This window comes from Pipistrellus hanaki (assembly GCF_964339955.1).
Source record: "Pipistrellus hanaki genome assembly, chromosome: 12".
In the NCBI taxonomy this organism is placed as follows: Eukaryota; Metazoa; Chordata; class Mammalia; order Chiroptera; family Vespertilionidae; genus Pipistrellus; species Pipistrellus hanaki.
The window spans coordinates 16,795,530-16,819,038 of NC_140514.1; the positions used below are offsets into that span (position 1 = coordinate 16,795,530).

The window sequence follows — 23,509 nt, forward strand, 5'->3', positions numbered from 1 at the left end:
TAGTTTTCCAAAATGGTGAACTCTTAGAAATAAAACAAAACAATCATCTTTATTTGATTCACAAGGTAGTTGCATTCCTAGAAAATTCATTTGTTTCTATACACAAAACAGCATTACGTCCTAGGATACGATAATATCTGATGGAATACTGGAAAGCCATGTAGGACACAGGACAATTCTTTCTGGTCCCTGCCCATCAAATATTTGCAGTATTCTCCAAACCAGGGAAAAAAGCAACCCTAGTAAACCGTCAAAATGTCCCCGAAAGGGACAGTACAAGACTATGTCCATTAGGCTCACTCAAACCTTGACTGCTCTACAAACTGGGTGTGGGTGCAACAGAGGGTAGAGAGGCAACAACACCCATCACTTCTAACTTCCTCATTCATAAATTAAAACTAAGAGAATTTCCAGTGCTCCCTCAAATAAATGGCTTCATATTGAAGATGCTTTTATTAGTCAAGCAAAGTCCACTATATCTGTTCAAATTCAAAGCCTGTTAAAAGTGAGATGGCTAGGAGGGTGATCAGGTTTCAATGAACACTTGAATCCATTTGGTGGAAATGCTAGGTTTCAGAAAAAAGCAATGACCTTGAAAAGGCAGCTTACAGGCTGGCACCATTTGGGGGCTCAGCCCATCTGGTTTCCAGATGATCTAATGAATTTATAATTCTTTACCAAATTTATTATCAAACATGTAACTGGATTTGGATATGGAGAGGAATTTCAATATTTAAAAAATACAATCAGCATTATATTAATTCTTTTTATCTATAAAATCTACTTTTTCAGGTTCTCCTAGTAACAGAAAGATAGCCAGGGAAAAACATTGTCGCTAAGGCTAAGAGGGAGTGTTGCCAAATGGAGTTGCCAAACTCCATTTACAGTGGTGATGCCCAAGTAACCTGTCAAAGAAATCACTGATGACAATGGTACAGGACTGACACACCAGTGCAGAGAACATTAAGACAGAGTTCATATCTAAAAGCAAATCTAAATTAAGTAAAGCCTTGTTACCATTCACCTCTTTAGAAAGAGGACACATACAGAAAGCCAAGAGACATATGAAAACATGCTAAAAGTCACTAATCATCCGAGAGATGCAAATCAAAATGACAATGTGGTACCATTTCACACATATCAGAATGGCTATCATCAACAAGTCAACAAATGACAAGTGCTGGCAAGGATGTGGAGAAAAAGGAACTCTTGTGCACCGCTGGTGGGAATGCAGATTGGTGCAGCCACTGTGGAGAACAGTATGGAGATTCCTCAAAAAATTAAAAATGGAACTCCCATTTGACCCAGTAATCCCACTTCTATCAATAGGAATATATCCCAAGAAACCAGAAATGATATATTCACCCCTATGTTCATAGTAGCACAATTTACAATAGCTAAGATTTGGAAACAGCCTAAGTGCCCATCAGCAGATGAGCGGATTAAAAAACTGTGACATATCTACACAATGGAATAATACACTGCTGTAAAAAAAAGAACTCTTACCATTCACAACAGCATGAATGGACATGGAGAGCACTATGCTAAGCGAAATAAGCCAATAGGAGAAAGATAAATACCACAGGATCTCACTCATTTGTGGAATATAATAAACATCATACTGCTGAACAAAAATAGATCTAGAAACACAGAAGCATCGAACAGACCGTCAAACTTCAGAGGAAAGGCAAGGTAGGGTTTGTGGGGGAGGGGTGTCAACTAAAGGACTTGTATGCATGGATATAAGCATAACCAATGGACACAGAAACTGGGGGGATGAGGGCATGTGCTGAGGGGTGGGGGGTCCGGAGAGAGGTCAATGGGGGGAAAAGGAGACCTATGTAATACTGTGTGTAATACTTTAAAACGGTGGTTGCCAACTGGTGCTCTGTGAAGTCTGAAAGGTTGGTGACCACTGCTTTAAAGAATAAAGAGTTAAAAAACAATAATTATAACACTGACATCCATATAAGCTTTCAGAGGGGAAGGAAAAGAAACAACTTTACATAAAGTCACAAGTTACTTTTTAAAATTAAGATTTCAATTTAACAGCAAACATACTTAAAATATTATAAGAAAAGTATTTACAGGGAAGGAAAAAAAAGCTTTATTTATTGTCAAGTTAGATAAACTTAGGTATTAAAATGAATGAAGAATATACACAGTCCAGTTATCATATACTTAACAGTTCATATGCAAATTACCCTTTGCATAAGTTACTGGATTCCATAATAAGGGTCTAAAATGCCAATGTCAGCAATTTTCAATTGGTGTGCTGCGTGAATATTTAAAATATGCAATATCTAAGTAGTTAGTCAGGGACACTAATCTCTTTTCCCTTAGATTATCAAATTAAAAAATGTTAACAGCCAACACAACAATAACCATCCAATGTGAATGAATCAAAATTATACCCTTTTTTTTTTTGTCAGATTGGCAAAAAGATGTATCTTTTGGTATGCTGCAAAATTTTAATTAGTTTATGTGTGCCATGAGATGAAAAAGATTGAAAATCGCTATTCTAGGCTGAATTTAAATTTTTCTAAATCTTTATAGGGCTAAAGAGATACTGGTCCACTGTTGTTAAAATTTAAGGGGAAATAAAGGTAAATGTGTTTAGTTTCTATCTAAACTTTCTATTAGCTCTTAAATTTGTTAAAGCTCATTTCTAAAAAGATTAAGGCAAACTGTTTTCTTTATGTTAAAATCTAAAACAAAGCTTTTAGAAAGATCTAAATGGAATTTCTACATGCAAATTTGTTTAAAAGTCTCAAGATCACAAAACTACTATTGCCAACTATAAACTTCAGTTATTCTAAGTAGATGAAACATATTCTCCCCTCTTTTAAGATGAAAATAAAAATCACTGTATCAGTTTTTGATAACAAAAAAGCTGTGACCTTGATAACAAGTGTTCAATAGTCTCTTAATCCTTACGTCTTACTTGCCCTATGTATGTGATATATTATTTCGCAAATAAAGGAAAAAAACAAAAACAAATCCACTGGGAGAAAGAATGTTTAATAAATGGTGTTGAAACAAATAGCTATCTGTTTGGAATAAAAATAAAATTAGATCCGTATACCTTACACCATATAGAAAAATACATATATCACTGATGGATTCAAGAGTAAAAAATAAAAATGCAAGTACCCAAAGTCCTACATCCAATTTTAGGGGGTTCACAGACTCCCTAAAGCCCATCCATGGATCTCAGATTATCTATCAATAGAAGAGACACTGTTAATCATAACTTCTATGGAAATCTCAATGTCGAATACTAGACATGTTTTCAAGATCAAGTCACATGCAACCAGTGAAGATGAACACAGTGTTGTACCTTTATAAAATCTCCAAACTGGAACTAGAAACAGAGGCATGTCAATATAAATGGACAATGACTTAAAAAAATTAAATAAGTTTGAGTGCATACTGTACAAGTGTACCCACATGTCTGTTAGCCTTTCAGAAATATAAATCAGCTAAATCTGTAGTACTTAAAATTTAATATGTGTATGTTCTTCTCAAACTTGATTAAAATACTTAATAAATACAAGTTATGTTTATTATGAATAACTGCAATATACTTAAACATCTAAACATTTAATAGGAATTCTATAATATTAAAATGCAATACTCTCACCTGCATTAATCTCATACACAATGGAAAAATACTTGCAGATAATTAGCATTAAAAATGCAAATATATTTTCACTGCAGAAGAAAAATAATAAGATTAGAAATGATATATTTGAGCAATCTACAAGGAAGCTGTAGATAGTCTACATTATGACATTCTATTTTAAAATGAAAACAATTCAATATGTAAGTTTACAACAAATTTACTCAAGGCAAAATATTTATTACAGAACAGGATCTTAAGTCAAAGTAAGCAAGGCAACATTAGATGAACCATTTTCCATTTTTCAAATGAAGTATAGCTTTAAAACTGTAGTAACCATGAACATAAATTCTAGCATGCTCTTCTCTTATAAATGGGATGACGTAGAAAAGCAAAGCTTCAATGTGTAGGGATTGGAACCATCTGTAAAAATTAAAAAACAAAGTTAATAGTTCACTCCTTCCAACTTTCAAGATTACCTTGAATTAGCCGAATAAATTATTTTACCTTTGTATAGTATTAGAAGCAGAAATATAAAGAAGGAAAATGTCTATGTAAGGTTAAAGATTACTTTTTAAAAAAATAAATTTTGATTTTTTTTTAGAGAGAGGAAGAGAGAGGGATAGAGAGCTAGAAACATTGGTCAGCTGACTCGTGCACACCCCCTACTGGGGATGTGCCTGCAACCAAGGTGCATGCCCTTGACTAGAACCAAACCCGGGACCCTTCAGTCTGCAGGCCGATACTACCCACTGAGCCAAACTGGTCAGGGCAGGGAAGAGTACTTTTATTCATACCTACTAGTAGGCAAGTTCCATGAAAGCAGGGACTTTGTCCATTGCCACATTCCTACTGTTCTAAACATTATCTGACACTTAGAAGGCACTGATGTTTTTTTTAGAGAGTTAATAGTATCAGGATTAGGCCTGTGTCCATGCGGTTAAGCTCACTTTGCAGAAAATATTACCAATGATAATTCCTCTACCAATTCAAATGTAACTTGGGAAGTGGGACAAGACGGGAGTGCACAGGAAGATATCAATAAGCTGAAAAAAAAATCAGGACATCTAATATTAAATCTCTGATCAACAGGTTATGTAAATTTTAAATTCACTTTTTTTAAAAATTGGGTATAATCCACACACAAAATTCCATTTTATGCATTTTTTTTTTAACTTTTCAGACCAAGCAGAGATAACTCTTCATCAATTGATTATGCAAAAAAAACAATTCTGGTATTTTTTTTTTCTTTTGTTAGAAATCTTGTCTTTTTAAAATATATTTTTATTGATTTCAGAGAAGAAGGGAGAGGTAGAGAAAGAAACATTAATGATGAGAGAATCATTGATCAGCTGCTTCCTGCATGTCCCACACTGGGGATTGAAACCACACCCGGGCATATGCCTGACTGGGGATCAAACCCTGACTTCCTGGTTCATAGATTAATGCTCAACCACTGAGCCACACCTGCCAAGATACATGCATTGTTTTCTTCTAGATCAGAGGTATTATAGAAACCAGCTTCCAATATGGCCCCAATGATCCCTACGCCTGAAGGTATTCAAAGCCCTGGTATTCACAATGTACCATGGTTGGTCTGTGTAATCACGAGAATACAGTGTAAGTGATAATACCCCACTTCCAATATTAGGTTATAAAGACATTGTAGCCGAAACCGGTTTGGCTCAATGGATAGAGCGTCGGCTTGGGGACTGAAAGGTCCCGGGTTCGATTCCGGTCAAGAGCATGTACCTTGGTTGCGAGCATATCCCCAGTAGGGGGTGTGCAAGAGGCAGCTGATCGATGTCTCTCTCTCATCGATGTTTCTAACTATCTCTCTCTCTCCCTTCCTCTCTGTACAAAATCAATAAAATATATTAAAAACAAACAAACAAAAAAAAAACATTGTAGTTTCTGTTTTGGTCTTTTGCTCCCTGTTGGATCACTCACTCTGAAGGAAGCCAGTTACCATGGAAGCTTGATTGAGCCCGCAAACAACCACGAGTGAACTTGGAAGTTGATTTTCCAGACCCCAGTTAAGACTAGAAATGCCCAAAACCAGTTTGGCTCAGTAGATAGAGTGCCGGCCTGCGGACTGAAAGGTCCCAGGTTCGATTTCGGTCAAGGGCATGTACCGTACCTTGGTTGCGAATACATCCCCAGTAGGGGGTGTGCAAGAGGCAGCTCATCAATGATTCTCTCTCATCGATGTTTCTAACTCTCTATTCCTCTTCTCTTCCTCTTTGTAAAAAACCAATAAAATATATTTAAAAGAAAAAAAGGAAAAAAAGACTAGAAATGACTGCAGACCCAGATACCTGCAGCCTCCGAAGAAACTCCAAGCCAGAACCACCCAGCTACACTGCACACAGATTACTGACCCTCAGAAAGAGTAAGATAATAAATGTTTGCTGGTTTAAAGTGGTAAATGTTAGCTAATACAAGTATTATGTGGGATTTATATACCTTGTTTTCTTTGTACTTCTCTGTATTTTTTAAAGCTAATAAATGTTATTTTTAAATTATTGTCAATGCTTCTAATGGCACCTCCCATTGAAAAAATGACACAATTTTACTTACTTGGAACTCTTATCTGGTAGTGATTAAGTGCTGTAAGGGCTTCTACTGCATCAGTTTTGCATTCCCATTCTAAGAGTCCAGAAAGGGTTTTGGCAGAAGCTAAAACAAAGAATCACAAATCCAGTTGTTATTTGTCATCAACTTAACCAGAAAATCTAAAAAGAGAGAGTGTGCACTTACGTTTTGCATCAAACACTTTGTATTTGATGAATGTAAGAACTTCATGGTCATTACATAACTGTTAAAGAAATATAAAGCTCCATTAAAAATATGGCCAAAATAATATTCCTACCTTTTCTAAAGGAAGTTAAACTTTATGGTAGCATTTAAGTTTTGACCCTGTCATGAATGAATTAAGTCATATGTTTTTAGATCAAAAAGCTGTATGAGAAAAGTCAAAAATAGTGATAGTCTACAAACTATGTACATTTAGTGCTGTACAAAAAACCACAGGTTTGTAACTGAAATACATATTCTCAGAGTAGACCAGGATTTACTGCTTGACCAATAGGAGTGGAGTTCCAGAAAGTCAATTCTCTACTGAAGCATTTCCTACAGCCAGGGGAAAAGGCAGGGACATGTAAAATGCTGTTTTGTTTTAGTAAGCACTGTGCCAGTTACTCCACAGTGAACAAAACGGATGCGGTCTTCTTGAAGTGTAGGAATTAAGAACACAGTAAGAAAACTTTCCAAATGCAGGAATAAGGGTATCTCATTCTAATTCCAACTCTCAAAAGATTGTGCCACAAACCAAAACAAGACCAATGATGAATGGAGGCCAGAAAAGTATAATGGCCAAGGAATAAACTATATAAATAAAGTACCAAACAAACAAACAGAATATTAATAATATCAAAAGTAGATGAGCAGAGAAAGACTTTAAAATGAGGCTGACATAAGACATTTTAAAACGAAAAAAAGGGACATTTTACACAATTTGCATTTCAATGCCCACCTTTGTGAAGGTCTCTTCTGTGACACACAGTGGAACGTTATAATAATGCAGCACACACGAGGGCGGCTGGATTATATTCTTAGATGCTTGGCCAGCACTTGTAAAGCGATTGTTCTTGCTCATTGCAAAATCCTTGTAGCTACTCGTACCATCCTCCAGCTCAAATATTTGACTTGGAACAACTGAATGTTGTTTAGACACACTGAAGATAGAAAGGAAACCGGTACAGAACATGCATCTTGTTAGAAAAAAAGCAGTAAGTAGGCAGCCTCAAAATGTTAACATATATGCCTCCACCAACCTTACCAAAGAAGCACACATGGCTATTTAAACATGGTTTAAGTATTTAGTATTTCAATATTTAATTTTAGTTAAATCACTCTTCTATTTTAGACATTAACTAGAAAAAAATCTATTGAATATGTTCTTATATTAGAAAACTTTAATGTAAAATGTGCCCATTTAAACATGCTGTTGTATTACCTCGCCCGGCTAGCTCAGTCGGTAGAGCATGAGACTCTTAAACATGCTGTTGTATGATCTTAAAACTAAAAACCAAGCACAGGTAAGCAAAATCTGAATTATATGATCCTAATATTTTGTCTAAAATAACAACACTATAGGTGCTAGTTTCAGATGTGCCTTCAGTTACACTAAAATATTCTGAAATTAAAATCATGCCTCTAATAAAAAAGATGTTTAAAATTTACCACTTAAGATATTTACCAAACATTAAGTCTTTTCCCAAATAATTTGACATTGTTAAGGTGTGTGACAGCTCTTTCCACAGCATATTCATCACCCATCTCTACCAGCGCTGTGCCAGGAATGGTCTTCATGAATTTCACCTGTAAATACAAAGTCCCGTAGATGTGACCGTGTAATTCCCTTTCATAGTAATAGAATTTCTAAAAGATAATATGGTTTAAGTAGTGGCTGATGACAAATACAGAAGATCACCTGGAATCTTAAACTTTTATTCTATTTTATATTATTACTAGACACTTTTAACTCATATCAAAATTCAATAAAGCTTTTTTTATAAAAAGACTATAATTATATAATTGACAGAAGAGCACAGGCTTACCCTGGCTCTGTTATTTATCAGTTCTGTAATCTACAGCAACTGCTTCACTTCTCTGAGCCTCAACTTGGAGATAATAATATCTGACAGGACTCAACATTTTTTCATTCAACAAATATTAAATGCCCAATATGCTTTGATAAGCACTGTGCTAGGCTCTCCCTAGTGAACATAACCGGCCACGTCTTCTTGAAGTTTATATTCTAGTAGGTAGGTCAGAAATTTGAAAGTGATAATTACCAAATAACCAGAGTGCTCTTGCAGTGATATACAAAATCCTATCAAGAAATAATACAAGAAGGCCTTGAGACAACATTTCCAGTAAAATGGTGCAAGGCAGGGGCAGTTTAAAAAACAGGCAATACTTCACAAATTTTCATAATATCTGGGGCAGAGGCACATTCCAATTTTAGTATAAATGCTGTAAGGGTTAGATTGGATCAAGTATGAAAATCACTCAGCATAGTGATTTTCCTCTCCTTGGAAAGTCTGTAAATAGCTATTAAGTATTACTAACATCCATGACATCTTGAACATGCTTCCTTATCAGTTAACCTCAAAAGAAGATTGGCAATGTACTTACACAACAAATGCAACATAGCATTTATATTCACCATCGCAACTTTCAATGGGCTACGTTAGCATTTTTATACTACACCTATACTTGAACAAAATTCAACTGTAGAAAAACTTTTCAGTTTCATTTGTCTTCTTATGGGCAAAATTTTTCTCCCTTGACTAAATCCAATAACATCTACAAATCTAATAGTAAGTAAATACGTATGTGAAGTATGTAGTTCTTATGCTGGTAATTCTTTAAAAGAAGTTAGGTAAAGTTAATTATACAAAGATATTTTAAGAATATTATGGCTTTTATTTAATGTATTATATATCATATGATATCATATTATATCATTTAAAATGTCTTAAAATTATTGATATGTGGAGTGAGATATTATAATTGTTCAAATAACATACAGAAAACTTAAGTTTATTAGACAAAGTGATTTGGTTTCTAAATCATATGATAATCCTATCCTATATAATAAAAGCCTAATATGCTGTGTCCAGTTGACCAGTCAGCCGTTCAACCAATCAAAGCATAATATGCTAATGATATGCTAAGGCCATTCAACTGTTCACTATGACATGCACTGACCACCAGGGGGCAGATGCTCCGACCTATAGGTTAGCTTGCTGCCAGGGTCCAGCTGATAGGGACTAAGTGAGACGTTCTAGAGCCCTCCCGCATTCCTTCCTAGCCCCAATCATGCACCAGTGGGGATCCGCAGCCTGCCCTACACCTCCTCACAATCTGAGGCCCCAGAGGGGAAAGGGGGTGTCAGAGAGGTAGTTTCAACCTGATCCCACAGGCCAGGCTGAGGGAGCCCACTGGTGCACAATTTGTGCACGGGCATCTAGTCCGTTTATAACATAAAAGACAAAGATCTACTAAAGATATTGATTAAACTGATTCTGATTATCTACTAATGTGAAAAGCACAAACAGAAAAGTTAACACTATGTAAAGAAGGTTAAAGTACATATTAGCCCATTTAGTTATCAAGCATAAGGCTCTTAGACCTTAAATAAATGCACAGGTGTCTAAGATAAATGTCTGTATGAAAAAATCTGAACTATTTGCCCCAATGTTGCTAAATCTGACCCATGTAGTCTTAGCTAGTTATATAAGTAGAAATATTCTAAATGTATCCCCTATACCAAATGTGAATTTTTCTTTTTCTTTTTCTTTTAAATGTTGTCAAATAGTTATGTTGAGGAAATTCTTATTTCAGATATTTTTCCAAGTTCCTTTATCAATTCAGGAAGGCTTTAGAATTAAAGTAAGAACTAAGAGTACTAAGTAACTCACATACTTACACTTTTTTGTTGTAAAAAGAACATAAAAAAAAACACTCATAAAATAACAGGGAAAGCATCATTACCACAATATTAAAACTCAATTAGCAAGTAATTCAAACAATTAGTAACTTAAGATTACCAATAATTTGCCCAGTTAAATTTCCCACAATTCTTTCAAAAATAGTTTAATATCTATCTGCTTTGTGATAGGAAGTATCCTAAATATTTCTATGATTATCAATGAACAAAACATCATAGACCTGGGGGAACCACAGAGTTAGTTATCTGGTGGATATAAAGTTAAAATTTTAAATATCTTCGAAATATGTTTAATTTAAATTTTTGCTCCTTTTGAAGTATAAACCACCAAACAGAAAGTTCTGAACACCAAAGTGGGTCTAAAAGTGCATTTTTCCTCAGAAGATACAAGAACTCTAGCACATGGGAGGCAGGTATATACAAATCTAGACTTATGGCTAAGTCTGAGACATATTTATGTATACCTAGTTCTTCCAAATTCCACAGTTTAACATGCTAAATGCTATTACCTCTTTGAAATGATTAAAAAAAATAAGACTTATGCCTATAATACTCCAGTAATTGATTCAATTGTTTTAGGCTTCTATTCATATTAGTTATATTTAAAAAAAATTTTTAGTAACAACAACCTATACTGATCACTTACCTACAAAAAATAAATTCTGGAGTTCCTACTTAATGGATTTTTAGCTCATGTGGTTCATTTGTTACTAAAGTAATTTGAATGTTCCTAACTCAAGAAGAAAACATATATAGGATACCCCCCCAAAAAATGTATACACACATTTTGAATAATTATAAAGGCAGTGTTTATTAAAATGCATTTCATTTTCAAAACTGAGCTATCAGCTGTTAAAGTATGTATACATTTTTTAGGACACCCTGTATTTGCTGCCTTTTCAGATTTTCTTACTATATTATCTTAGCAAAAAAATTGTAAAAAAGGAACTTACCTTTTCAATATTTCCATATAAGCAGAATAGGTTGAAGACTCTCGAACAGTTCATTTTTAGTGGATGTAATCCACTAACCATCACAACCGAACCAGAGGGATTTCCTCCGTGCATGTAAGAGGAAGAAGCTTGCGGTAATGGATATGCAACAAGCTCAGGTGTATCTCGAGAACCCATTCTGTAACGACTCGGTAAAGGCAACAACGGACCATGTGATCCTACAAAAATGACCAAAAAGAAAGGAAGGAGAGAAGAAGGGCAGGGGAGGGAAGGTAAGAAGGAAGGGGGGAGGGGAGAAAGGGAGAAAGGGAGAAAGAGAGAGAGAGAGAGAGAGAGAGAGAGAGAGAGAGAGAGAGAGAGAGAGAGAAATACAACTTTAGCAAATACACTATACCACATAAAAAAATAAACTCTTACTATAACTAGACTGATGTATGGCCAAAGAAAACTCAAATGTGTGAATGTTCAAATATAACCTGTATGAATAATAAAATCTACATTTGTACCAGATCCCATATACGTAGGCCTGCATGTACCTGCATACATCAGGTTTTATGTTTCTGTGTTTTAAAAAATAGTAGTTTAAATCCCCCACCCCCCACCCCCCCGGCCAAAAGTATGTAAGATCAGGCCATAAATGGGGAGGAGGAAATCAGAGTAAATCTTTGGGCTACTTTATATACATTATACCTTAAGTTTTTTTTAAAAAAATCCCTTCTGCCAACGTCTTTTAGAGGAGAGGATAATACCATAACATATACAGTGAAATCTAGAAAACTATATACAGATATAACCAAAAGAACATCTTTAGTTCTCCTTTAAATATAATTTACTATAACATACTTTCAGGTTAGTATTTTATTCTACTTCTAATTCAGTTAATATCACACCTATTCCAAGGTGTCATTATGCAGCAACCCATTTTTTGCAACAACACCAAGAACCAGAAGAAAATACCTGAATATCTGAACCTGTTGTCACAGAAACACAAAAACCTACATCTCTCATACAAATCCTTAAGAATCCACCTGCTAACTTTGTAGTTCTAAACAACTTCATCTGTTTTTCCCATCCACAACTGATGGGAAGGAACAAGAAAAATAAAGCGCGAGTGAGTGAAATAGACAGGAATCAGGGAATCTGGAGAAAGTTCTTACATGAGAACTCAGAAGGGACAACGAAGCTGGAGACAAACAACTCAGAAGTACATCTCAGCAGCTCCTGAGTTCGTGATTATAAAAGCACATTCTTGAAACATGCAAAGGTCCTCCTGATGGGCAAGAAACCAATCCAAACTCCCAAGTCCTTTCCTTGTTTCTCAAAAGTGAAGAGTATATAATGCTTCTGACTTTCATTTTTATGAGACTAAGGAACACTTGTCATCCACTGAGTTACTACTAAGAACTACTATACTCTGGATAACGGCATGCTGTTAGAGCTCACATGGACTCCAATTCAGTATTCTAAGTGTAGCTGTGATTCATAACACAGCACCACCACCGAGCACATGCAAATGATGTAAATTCCTGTGGTTTTATAAAGCAGCGATTTTCAACTAGTGTGCCACAAGAATTTTTAAAACATGCAATACCTGACTCTTTAGTCAGGGACACTGACCTCTTTTCCCTTAGATCATCAAATAAAAAAATGACAATAGCCAACATGACAATAACCTTCCAGTGTGTACCTTTTTTTTTGGCAGATCAGCAAATAATATAATTTTGGTGTGCCACAGAATTTTAGTAATTAATTTATGTGCACCACGAGATGAAACAGGTTGAAAATCATTGTTATAAAGAATACTTATCAATACATTGTCATCAGTGTTGCCTTAAATTGGTCATGGTTTTCAGCTGCTCTTCTGCTGGTAATTGGTAGTTTATCAAAACAATCAATGTAGATAAGGGTGAGTTACTTGTAACTATACATATTTTGGCCTCTAATTTAAACTGTTATACATACATTGGGGTCATATATCAATCATTCTTTTCCCTCTTACAAAAGTGTACATACATATTATATTGCATCCCACCACTTGCTCGTACAGTAATGACACTTCACTATTATCACTAGATTTTCTTTTCCATGGAAAGTGAAAAGATGTATGGTAGATGGACAGCAGAAACTTTCCATTCTACGTTAAGTTGGCCAAAGTAAAAAACTTTTGATGTAACAATAAAATTCAGTGCAAGAATATCACTTTTGTTTATAATTAGGACCTTTAGCCATCAGAATTAAATTATGTTACCTATAGAACTTAAATTGTTACCTAGATTGTTTAGGAAAATAAGAAAAACATGAAAGTCATTTAAAAACTTTCTATACTAACTAGTTCATGCAAAAAAGTTTTGCTGCTTAAAAAATGCTTCCAGTATTTAAAAATTCACTTATGTGAAAAAATACTACATAAATAGGCAATATTTTGAAGGCATATTCTAAAATCTTTGGTCCAGAACTATATCCAAAGATACTAACAATTAATACACAAACTTTTCTTGGGCTCACCCCAAATAAATCTGTATGTTTATTTTTGCCACTTTTAAAGTATCGGGGCTTTTACCAGTTCACCTCATAGGCCGGGCTTCCCAAAATAAAAAGAGCTAAAGAATTCTGAAAGCACAGATTTAAACTGTTATAAAAATTAAGTAACAAATTTAATCTAAATAATTAAACCTCTTAAGCCACGTGATATGGCACAAAAATGCAAGTAAGCCTGTTTTGCGGAATACATGTGTGATTTGCACGATTTGTACAAAGGTTCAGTTCAGTATCACTAGCACCCACGCCATCACCACCTTTCCCCAATTTCACATCTTACTTCTCTGCCTCTTTATTCATAACTCTTTCTCTTTCCCTCTCTCCATCCCCTTCTCTCCCTTCTCAACCCACCACCAGTCCCTCTCCCCTCCTATACCCTATTCCTCATACTTCTCTGGGAAAGGAGAATTATTCTCAGTGAAGTGTTTCAATGGACATAGCTCAGAATAGATGCCCTACACAACCCCACCACAACCATTCCTCTTCATTCCTGAGGGATCCCTATTTAATAACTATCATCATTCCAAAGGATTTTGCATCTTACTTAAATAAACTTGTGCTTTAAAATACTTACACACACACACACACACACACACACACACACACACACACACGACACTCCAAATAAATTAGGGCATTAAGCTGACAGAGTATAATAGGTTTTAAAATATACATGTATAAAGTTCTTCTAGGGCATAAAACATATTCTTACTTATACAACTTTTCAATCAGATAAATTTTATAAAAGAAGGAAAACCTGAAAACTCACACTGAGAAAAGTATGTGTCAACACTACTACAGTAGAGTTTTTTGTCCTTCATTTATTCTTTCACAGATTTTTTTAGCCTGCTATGCCAATTTTAACCTTCAGCTGACACCTGTAACACAGTTATGTATTCCACAACTCCACTACAAACTTGTGGTCAGCAATTCTTTTTTAACCCTCCATTAGGCAAAGCACAATAGGCTCCTAATAAGAGTTTCTTTACGGAGGGTCAGAACTACCCAACCATTGTTAACATTTACAGTTAAAGAAACAGACAAATTACCAAGGAACACACTCACTATATTGACAGTCCACAGTAAGATTTTCATTCTATACACCACACTTCCTGTTTGATATAACATATTGTTTCAATGTCTTTTGCCATGAAGACTACTATAGAAACATCAACAAACAAATGTAATAAATTCCTGGAGTTCAAAAAAACGACAGGGAATAAGCTAAAATTCACAGCTAAGAATGGTCATCAAGCATGTAGACATTTCAGACAAGAGGCAACACCAGGCACTTTGCTATGACAAAAGTAATTTCCATTTTCTACTACTCCAAATAGCACCGGACTTCAACTTTAAACCACAAAATAGGTAGACTCAATAAAAACTGAAAAATATTTAAAACCACAGAACTTATAACCAGTTAATCTTATCAACAGCAATTCTCAACATCTACTCACAAGAACAATAGCCTGAGAATGCTCTTTCCTGAGGAAGATTATTCTTGGTTTCATAATCTTAAACTTGCCAACATAGCAAACATTAAAACCAAATATATACTTTTTTTTAAAAACTAAAGAAGTTTTAAAAGAGAAGTTAAATAAAACTAATTTAAAACCAAAATACCAACTGTAGAATTAAAATCAAGATCTAACCAGAAACAAGTTTCCTTTTCAATAAATACCCCGTTCTTTCTGCCTTTCTTACTCAAAATTCCTCTTTGTTCATAATTGCTAGTATGAAAGAAAATACACTTTACTGAGCAATAATACTTCTTTTTGGTCCTCTAACAAAACCAGAGCCCATTACTAATCAAAACCAAGACAAAACAAAACAAGATATAATGGTAAAAATTAAAAAAAAAAAAGAAGAAAACTTTCGAATCCCCAACCAATAACTCATTTATCTCAAGAATTATAAAATATATCAATATTCTTTAAAAAAAAAAAAAAAAAAAAAAAAAAAAAGGTTTTGGACAATGCCTTGGGAGTACATTATAAGGGACCAATCCCATATAAACCAAGTCAAGTGAGCAGGAAATATAGAAACAAGAAATGTGCCATTCATCAGAAATGCAAAAATGCTAACAGTTCGTCTATACTCCCTTCCTTCTGCCTTGACAAACTTACCATAGCCATCATGTCTAAACGAAGAAGGGTGTTCTCCCAAAATGGCTTGTCTCTGGCGACCCTTTCCTCTATCTGACACAAAAGTAGAAACATGGTTTTAACAATTTTGATCCAAGTACTTAACAGAGTTCTCACATGGGAAAACCCATTCAAAACATCCATTACAATTCATAATAAAAAAAATATGATTCCTGGTTAACTTTAAACATCCATTCATATCCATTTTAAATACAAACACCAAAAGTTTAAGAAAGTACTTCTATCTAACAAACTCCACTTAACTTGAAAATATCTTTTTGGCAAATGCCAAATACAATCACACTTTCAAAATTAAGAAGAATGGATACTTTTCAGAAAGTGAATGTACACAATGCTAGGGTTTGACACTGTACAGAAGTTTTTACCAATACATGTCTTTAAAACAAGCTTTAAGTGCAGTACTTTTGAAAGACAGTACCTGAATCATACTATTAGCTTCAACAGCAACACATTTTCAAAGTGGGCTTCTTTCAAGAAGTTCAGCATAAGCCAACAACAACCTGTATTACATGGTTTCACAATCAGTAAACACAGAGTATTTTGTATGTATATACACATATTTACAAACACCTACAGACTTCAGAGCTGGGAATGTGCACATCACTGGCCCAGACTGTAGTATGTGTATAGAGCTTAACACCAGGTAGGACTATGAGCACCCCCCAACGTTTAATATGCCAGATAAAGCTAACCAAGGGGGCTACATTATTGGATGAGAATACTACAATACTCCTATAATTTTTATTTTAGCTACATCTTCAGGGAAGGCAAGCCAATGTCGCCAAATCTAATTTGAGGTGTCAATAAAAAGTAAGTTTCTAAAACAGCACTTCCAACGTTGGTTAGTAAATTTAAAAATTCATTGTACAATACTTTTAGAAAATTTGCTGGTCAAATTATAATGTCCGGTAAGATTTTTTTTTTTTTAATATATCTTAAGAGTCTGGTCATTCTAGTCTTTGAAAATTCAAAGAGAGAGACGCTCTTTATATCATTATAGTCAACTAAACAAATGAGATTTATGGGAGATGAGAAATACTTTAATTTTCACCTCAGTCTAGAGAAATATAATTTTAATTACTTATTCCAAGTTATCACAGCATTGATAGGAAACTAAGGTCATTTAGTTCAATATTTTATTCAGTGTATAAATTTTCTTTACATCAATTGGGACCATCTAGCCCAGGGGTAGAGAACGTCCAGCCCTCGGGCCACATAAGGCCCTCAAAATCATTTGGTCTGCCTCTGCCAAAGCATTAGGCGTGAGTTAATAAAGATTTGACCAAATTTAGCAGGCTAATTTTTATGTTGATAATTTTGTATGGCCCATGAATGATGTTATATCCAAATGGCCTGTGGCAGAAAAAAGGTTCCCTACCCCTGACTAGCCTCTGCTAGTAACAAGATACTCACTACTTTCCCTTACATTTTCAGGTAAACCTAAATCATAAGGAAATCAATGTTTGTATTATTCAGGTATACAGAAATTGGTCCTCTACTCCCATTTGGGGCCTTACTCATTCTTTCTCCAAATACCCTTCCAAGTGCTTCAAAGCTATGATCCTCCCACTCCATTTCCCCAAAATCATTTCTTCTCCAGACTAAGTAGTCAGAGTTCCCTTTTTTCATTAAATCAGCACCATTTAAGTCTCACTCCTCTTGAATCAATCCAATCTGCTACAACATTGTGCTAATGTGCCTCTATTTAAGCATGCCACCAACCACTAAATACAAATCTAATCTAGAAATTTTCAACCAATATCAGCTTGTTTTCAGGGTTCCATTTTATTGAGATAGTTAATGATGTGCTATAAAGAGCAGTGGATTGAGAAACAGATCCCCACTTAACCACTAATTTGCAGTAAATCATAGGAAAAATCTTCATTCATAAAATGAAGAAGTTAGGGTAGATATACTCTCCAAGTTATCTTTCAGCCAAACATCCTCATTATTAATCATTCTCTTTATTTGAAGCATTCACTACCTAATATAAGGTCACAAAAAAATAGAAGAAGTGTACAGAAGAGTCATACACTAAACACACCAGTCTATAAATAGTGTTTGTAACCTTTCCTGGATTCATCAGAAATCTGATGAAAGCTGTGGGCCTTCTCTCCCAAAACATACATATATAGACAAGTTTTGCTTAACATTTCATGAGGGATTCTCTGGAGTCCAGGCTTAGAACGTTCGGCTTATATTTATAAAAGCACTTTGTTTTGGTAGAAAAGTTACACTTCAATATCAACTTGAGTAGAAGCTAGTCACAACAAAAACATAAGCTGCTATCATCTTGCCAGACAACAAAAATTCTTTTCCCTTGAAAGCATAAACAACTAAAATTCTGTTTGACTTTCTTTAATCTACTTCATTGTTTAAATATCTACCTTACACAATCCTAAACTTTTCTGACTGCAATTCCCTGCATGAGAAATTAATGTAAGCTGGATTTGTATAAACTTTTGATCTTTTAAAAGAATAGATGTTAACACTATCAAAATAAGAAGTATGTCTATGTTTTGAGACATTAAAAAAAAAATGTAACCAAAATCCCTATTTCAAATAAGTAAAACAATACCCCTGAGTGTTCAATAACTGACTATAATTTGACAGAAGTGAGAGATTTCTCATCAACCACTTGTTCTGTTGTTTGAGCAACAAGGCTTTGTTTTCCAATACTGGATTCTACTGCACCAAGCCTGCACCAAGCAGACTACTGAGAAGTGAAAAATATGGGGGGCCAGCCAAAGCTGCATTACCAAACAAATCTTTTGTAACCCCATACACAAGGCATGATAATTTCCTGAAAATTGAGAATTAAAGGGGCCAATCATCCAAAAGTCCTAAATATTTAAAGAGTCCAAGGACCACTGCATTGTATTTTTTCTTTGGGCAAGAGTACATACTGTTATTATAGAGTCCCTACCGCCCAAGATGTTTTGGATGCCATAAAATTTTTTCTTAGTTTATTCAATTTTACAGACATACTCATCTTGGTGAGTTTTCCCAACATATGGTTCAGATGCTGATACTGTAGTTGAGATGTAGCCAATATTGCAGCCCCCTTGTTTTTACAAGATCCACATTTTAACCTGTATATTCCAAAATTGCCACACACTTCATTGAACAAGTTTACCAGTAAAATCTATGCTCATGAAATCTAGCATTTATAGATTATAGGTGAAAATGTATCTCAAATGAACTGCTCTTATATTCAGATTTATCAAGTTTAAATATATTCTACCTTGAACAGACATGTTACTTTCACCTACATTTGACATGTCAAAATTTCGAGTTACACAAATTAACATGAGTGATAACCTTAAATTGTTACAAGAAGTAACAACTTATAAACAGCCACTTTACAAAAATCAAACCACACAGAAAATTGTCTTTTACATATCATGCATCTTTTCATTATATTATTCTATTCAATGACCACACTGGAGGGGAAAAACTTAAGTGCAGCAATGTGCACCTTTCTAATCCTTTGGTCGTTAATATCTGTGTGGATTGGTTGAGCATTATCAATTCCCAAGACCTGTAAATAAATTGGCCCTGGTATTTGCCAATTAACAATTTGAATCTAAGCTGCAAACAGTTACAGTAAAGGGCAATAATATTTACAACATTGTAAGTAACGTCTAGTGTTACACTAACATCCATTAGTGTAAAATCTTAAATTCTACAACTGAAACCTTAAGGGAAATCAGACCAATAGATACATACAACTTGAATACATGGGCACAGTCTATCATGGTGTTCATCCCATGCCAAGTCTGAAGTACTGTTAAGTGTCCTCCTTTAAAAACTTGGGTGATGGTGCATGCAGTATGCAGTCAAGGTGAATTGCAAGTCTGAGTTTTTCAGAGGGCTTTTTGCTGATGCCGATGTTGTGCATGATGAAGTGTAGAGTCAGCCTGCTGGAGTCCTCTATCCTTCTTAATGCCTTGTCCAGCTTGGGGGGAAAGTCCTTTCCATAGAGAAGCAGTGTGCAAGTTTGAAGTTTGTAAGGAATGTTCTGAATCAGTTTCCTCTCCTCCAAAGAGAGAGAGCTGCTTGGAGAAATGCAAGTCCTTGAACTGCGGGCGTGCTTGTATGTGTGGGCTCCTTTGTTGAACTAAATATAAATTACTCAGTACATACCAGTAGGGGGCACTAATGTTCAAGGTTATTTTCCAGCATTACATGGCCTTTTGCAACAAAAGCATTCACCAACATTTTCATTTGAATGAACTAGCTCATCTCAGGAAAAAGGAATCTAAACTGCATGTAAAAATTTTCAGCAGATGTAAGTACATTCTAAAATGCATAAAATACTTACCTCGTCTTCCCAAATATGGTTTAGTGTAGTCCCAACTGTCATTGTCATTCCTAATAACATTTAGACGAGTTGGCTGTTAAGATTAAAAAGAAAATTCAAATTTAATATATAATATCAGAGCATAAATATTTCTTTGGTGAAGTGTTGAAAAAAATATTTACCCTTGCATATTCAATTTTTAGCGTGCAACATCCAGCATATATATCTGCTCCATTGAGTGCTGCTTTAGCTTTCTGGGCACAAAGGACTGATTCAAACATAAGCTCTATTAAGGAAATCTGGTTTAAGATGACCGATGTTTAATCATTATCCAATCCCTAAGAAAGGACTTAAAAAATAAGAAACAACTCTTTCACTTCTGGAAGTTTTACCAAATAAAATTTCTAGAGAATTTTAGTAGGAGAATTTAATTTTAATATCAAAGGTACCATTGTAGGGTACATAAAGGTCTAAGAACTATGTTGTACACTTGAAACTAATATAATACTGTATGCCCACTGTAATTTAAAAATAAATTTAAAAAGAAAAATAAGGATCAATGATATTAAAAGTAACATAATCCAACCTACCTATCTACATATTAATCCTTCTAAGTAATCAGAAATACTTTATAAATCGGAGAGAAGGGAAAGGGACATGGTCACATTCCCTAGCAAAAGAGAACTTGCTATCTCGAAATAGGCAATATTTTACTATTAACATTACAAAGAACCAAAGTAATACAAGACAAACATTTACTTTGTATATATTTCTGAAAAGTCAGGTGTTTTATAATCATGTAACTGTCCTCATTTTATTGTTTTTTAAAATGATATGTCTGTAATTTTTTAATTCTGTAATTCTTTCCAAAAATCAAATCACAAAAATGGTCAGGAAAAAAAAATCTCTCCAGAAGCACCATTAGAGTTTGCTATAAAGCCCTAACCTTTCTCTATACATACATTAAGAGTTTGTTAATGGGATTGTACTTTATTTACTATTTTACAACTTGCTCTTTTTATTCAACATATAACTAATTTAACAAAAAAATATTTCTTACATAAACTATGACCATCTAAGAGTTAATAAAGAAAGATTTATTGATTCTAAAGTTTTGGTACTTCCAAATAACCTATTTTAAAAAGAGCTTCAGAAAAGTTCATTCAAGATAAATTTTAAAAAGGTAAAAGTGTACATATTATCAAAGTGTTATTTTTTTTCCCCAGTAAAAAGGCAAAGAACTGGATTGTTTCATGGTAACAAGCAAAATTCTCTATGGGTGTGGCAGTTTCATTTTTTAAATCTCAGAAAAAGAGATTGAGAGGGAATAAACACCACTTGCCTAGAAATGATTACATAGGAAAAACTAAGGTCTACATTACACAGCATTCACACATATAAATAAAAACATTATAAATAAAGGATATTCAACCATTGCTTGAATCCCATTTCTCTTGAATATAACGATACGTTGCACTTTTCCAACAGGGTTGCATACAGTATATAAAACATCCTAAGAAGGAAAGGAAAAGATTTCTTCATATTTTGTATCTGGAAAAACATTAAAGCTATACCCTGATTTCCGTTACTTAAAAAACTAACAAGGGCGAAGGCAGGCTGGGAGACAACAATGGGGGAGAAAGGGGATACATGTAATACTTTCAACAATAAAAAATTTTAAAAAACCATCAAGATGTCACTTCTATTAATTGCTAATTAAACTTTAAAAATTGTTATACTTTAATAAATCTAAAGTTACTTCCTCACCTACACAATATACCAACACATTAGAGAAATTCCAATGAAACATTTGAACTTTACCTATTTGATCCCTAAATGAATCCTCAATTTTTATTTTCTTAATAGGTGACTAAAATACTGGCTATACACAATTAATACCAAAACTGTAATGATTTTTCCAAATATCAAGAAATGTTTCATATTACAATCACTTGAATTACAGTAATACGGTAGATATTTATTAAGTGGTAGTAGAATAGCTCAGTATCCATTTTTCAAGGAACAATGGTTATTCAGAAAAGACCCAGGAAAGATCATTTATACAGTGTTAGATGACTTTGAACAAGATGCCTGAATCATCTAAGAGAGAACTTAAACACCCTCTTACGAATAATTCTTCAACTTTCAAGAAATTACCATTAGGTACTAGGGATACAACAATAAACAAATCAGAGTACTTGTACTAGATGAAGTTATATATTTTGAAATTACCATTAGGTACTAGGGATACAACAATAAACAAATCAGAGTACTTGTACTAGATGAAGTTATATATTTTTTCCAAAATACCAAATACTGCAAATATAGTAACAGTCTATTAAGCCTATAAATATTATAAAATAAAGATAAATGTCTAATTAAAGTTAAAGCATAAAATACAATTTAAATTTATGTCCCAATATCATATACCCTTACTAGAAATGGTACTAATTAAAGAAATAAGGCCAGTTTTTAACAAGTTTATCAAAAGACCTTATAATAATGGCATATGCATCTTACAACATACTACGGGAGCCTGTAATTACCTACTAGATGCTTTTGATACATGTGCTGGTGTAAGTGAGACAATTCTTAGATCATTTCCAAGTCTGTCTAATTTCTTATTAGAAACAGTTAACACTGATGCTTTAAATTTGCTTGCTTAAAATTATGGGAACTGTGCTTCTGACCTTTTTAGTACCAGTGCTCACCATTTCTTTGTTCATTAAGCTTAATAATCAAAATTAAGACAATCACTGTTTTTAAATATCTAGATGGCAGTGAAGAAAACTATGTTAGTCATCCTAACGGAAAAGTCCAAAATCTCTTTTAATTTAGTTTGGCATATTAAAAATCCGTACCACTGTAATTGGATAAAGAGGATTCTGAATTGATAATAGAAGAACTTTGTTGCCTCCTGAAGGATCATCAGTATTTCCTGGCCGAGTGATCCTTTTGCTTGTAGAATAGTTGAAAAAAGCCTGTTGACCAGCAATGTACACAGGTTCATCCGCAGCAAATGTCACACATTCTTTGGCGCTATCTATGTTCTCAAATTCCACAAGAGCCTGCCGTTTAAATGGCATCATCATCACATAGCTGGAAAGAGATTGGGAGGGAATACCCAAATATAAAACATTATTTGTTTTCAACCAAGTAAAAGCAGAATTTAATAACTACTATCTATTGATTTTTCCAAATAAATAAGTGCACACACTTATAACTGACTATGTTTTCACTTATCTTACTAAAACAGAGAACAGAAAAACAAAATCAATTGCAAACTCACCAAATTTCTCCCCTAAATCTCAACCTAAGTATTTTTAAATATTAAAGAATGTGAAAAGGTATTTATTAGAATATCACACATATTTTAAGAATACACTTAAACTGTATTCTGGCACATAA

General features: G+C 34.1%; 1 protein-coding gene across 2 annotated transcripts in view; it reads right to left on the minus strand.

The window, feature by feature from the left end:
- Window positions 1-3,000: 3,000 nt before the first annotated feature.
- HNRNPLL (heterogeneous nuclear ribonucleoprotein L like) overlaps window positions 3,001-23,509 on the minus strand; it is a 29,439-nt gene continuing 8,930 nt past the window's right edge. The window contains exons 3-13 of one of the 2 annotated variants that reach the window (XM_084901452.1): window positions 22,963-23,200; window positions 21,534-21,614; window positions 20,284-20,385; window positions 20,123-20,195; window positions 15,760-15,831; window positions 11,096-11,313; window positions 7,884-8,005; window positions 7,158-7,359; window positions 6,383-6,440; window positions 6,203-6,301; window positions 3,001-4,045 (exon numbers count right to left, since the gene is read on the minus strand). In XM_084901452.1, coding sequence (XP_084757578.1) covers window positions 3,990-4,045; window positions 6,203-6,301; window positions 6,383-6,440; window positions 7,158-7,359; window positions 7,884-8,005; window positions 11,096-11,313; window positions 15,760-15,831; window positions 20,123-20,195; window positions 20,284-20,385; window positions 21,534-21,614; window positions 22,963-23,200 — 1,321 coding nt within the window. In that variant the 3' untranslated portion in view covers window positions 3,001-3,989. The remainder of the gene's footprint in view (window positions 4,046-6,202; window positions 6,302-6,382; window positions 6,441-7,157; window positions 7,360-7,883; window positions 8,006-11,095; window positions 11,314-15,759; window positions 15,832-20,122; window positions 20,196-20,283; window positions 20,386-21,533; window positions 21,615-22,962; window positions 23,201-23,509) is intronic. The other variant, XM_084901453.1, reaches the window with a different exon arrangement.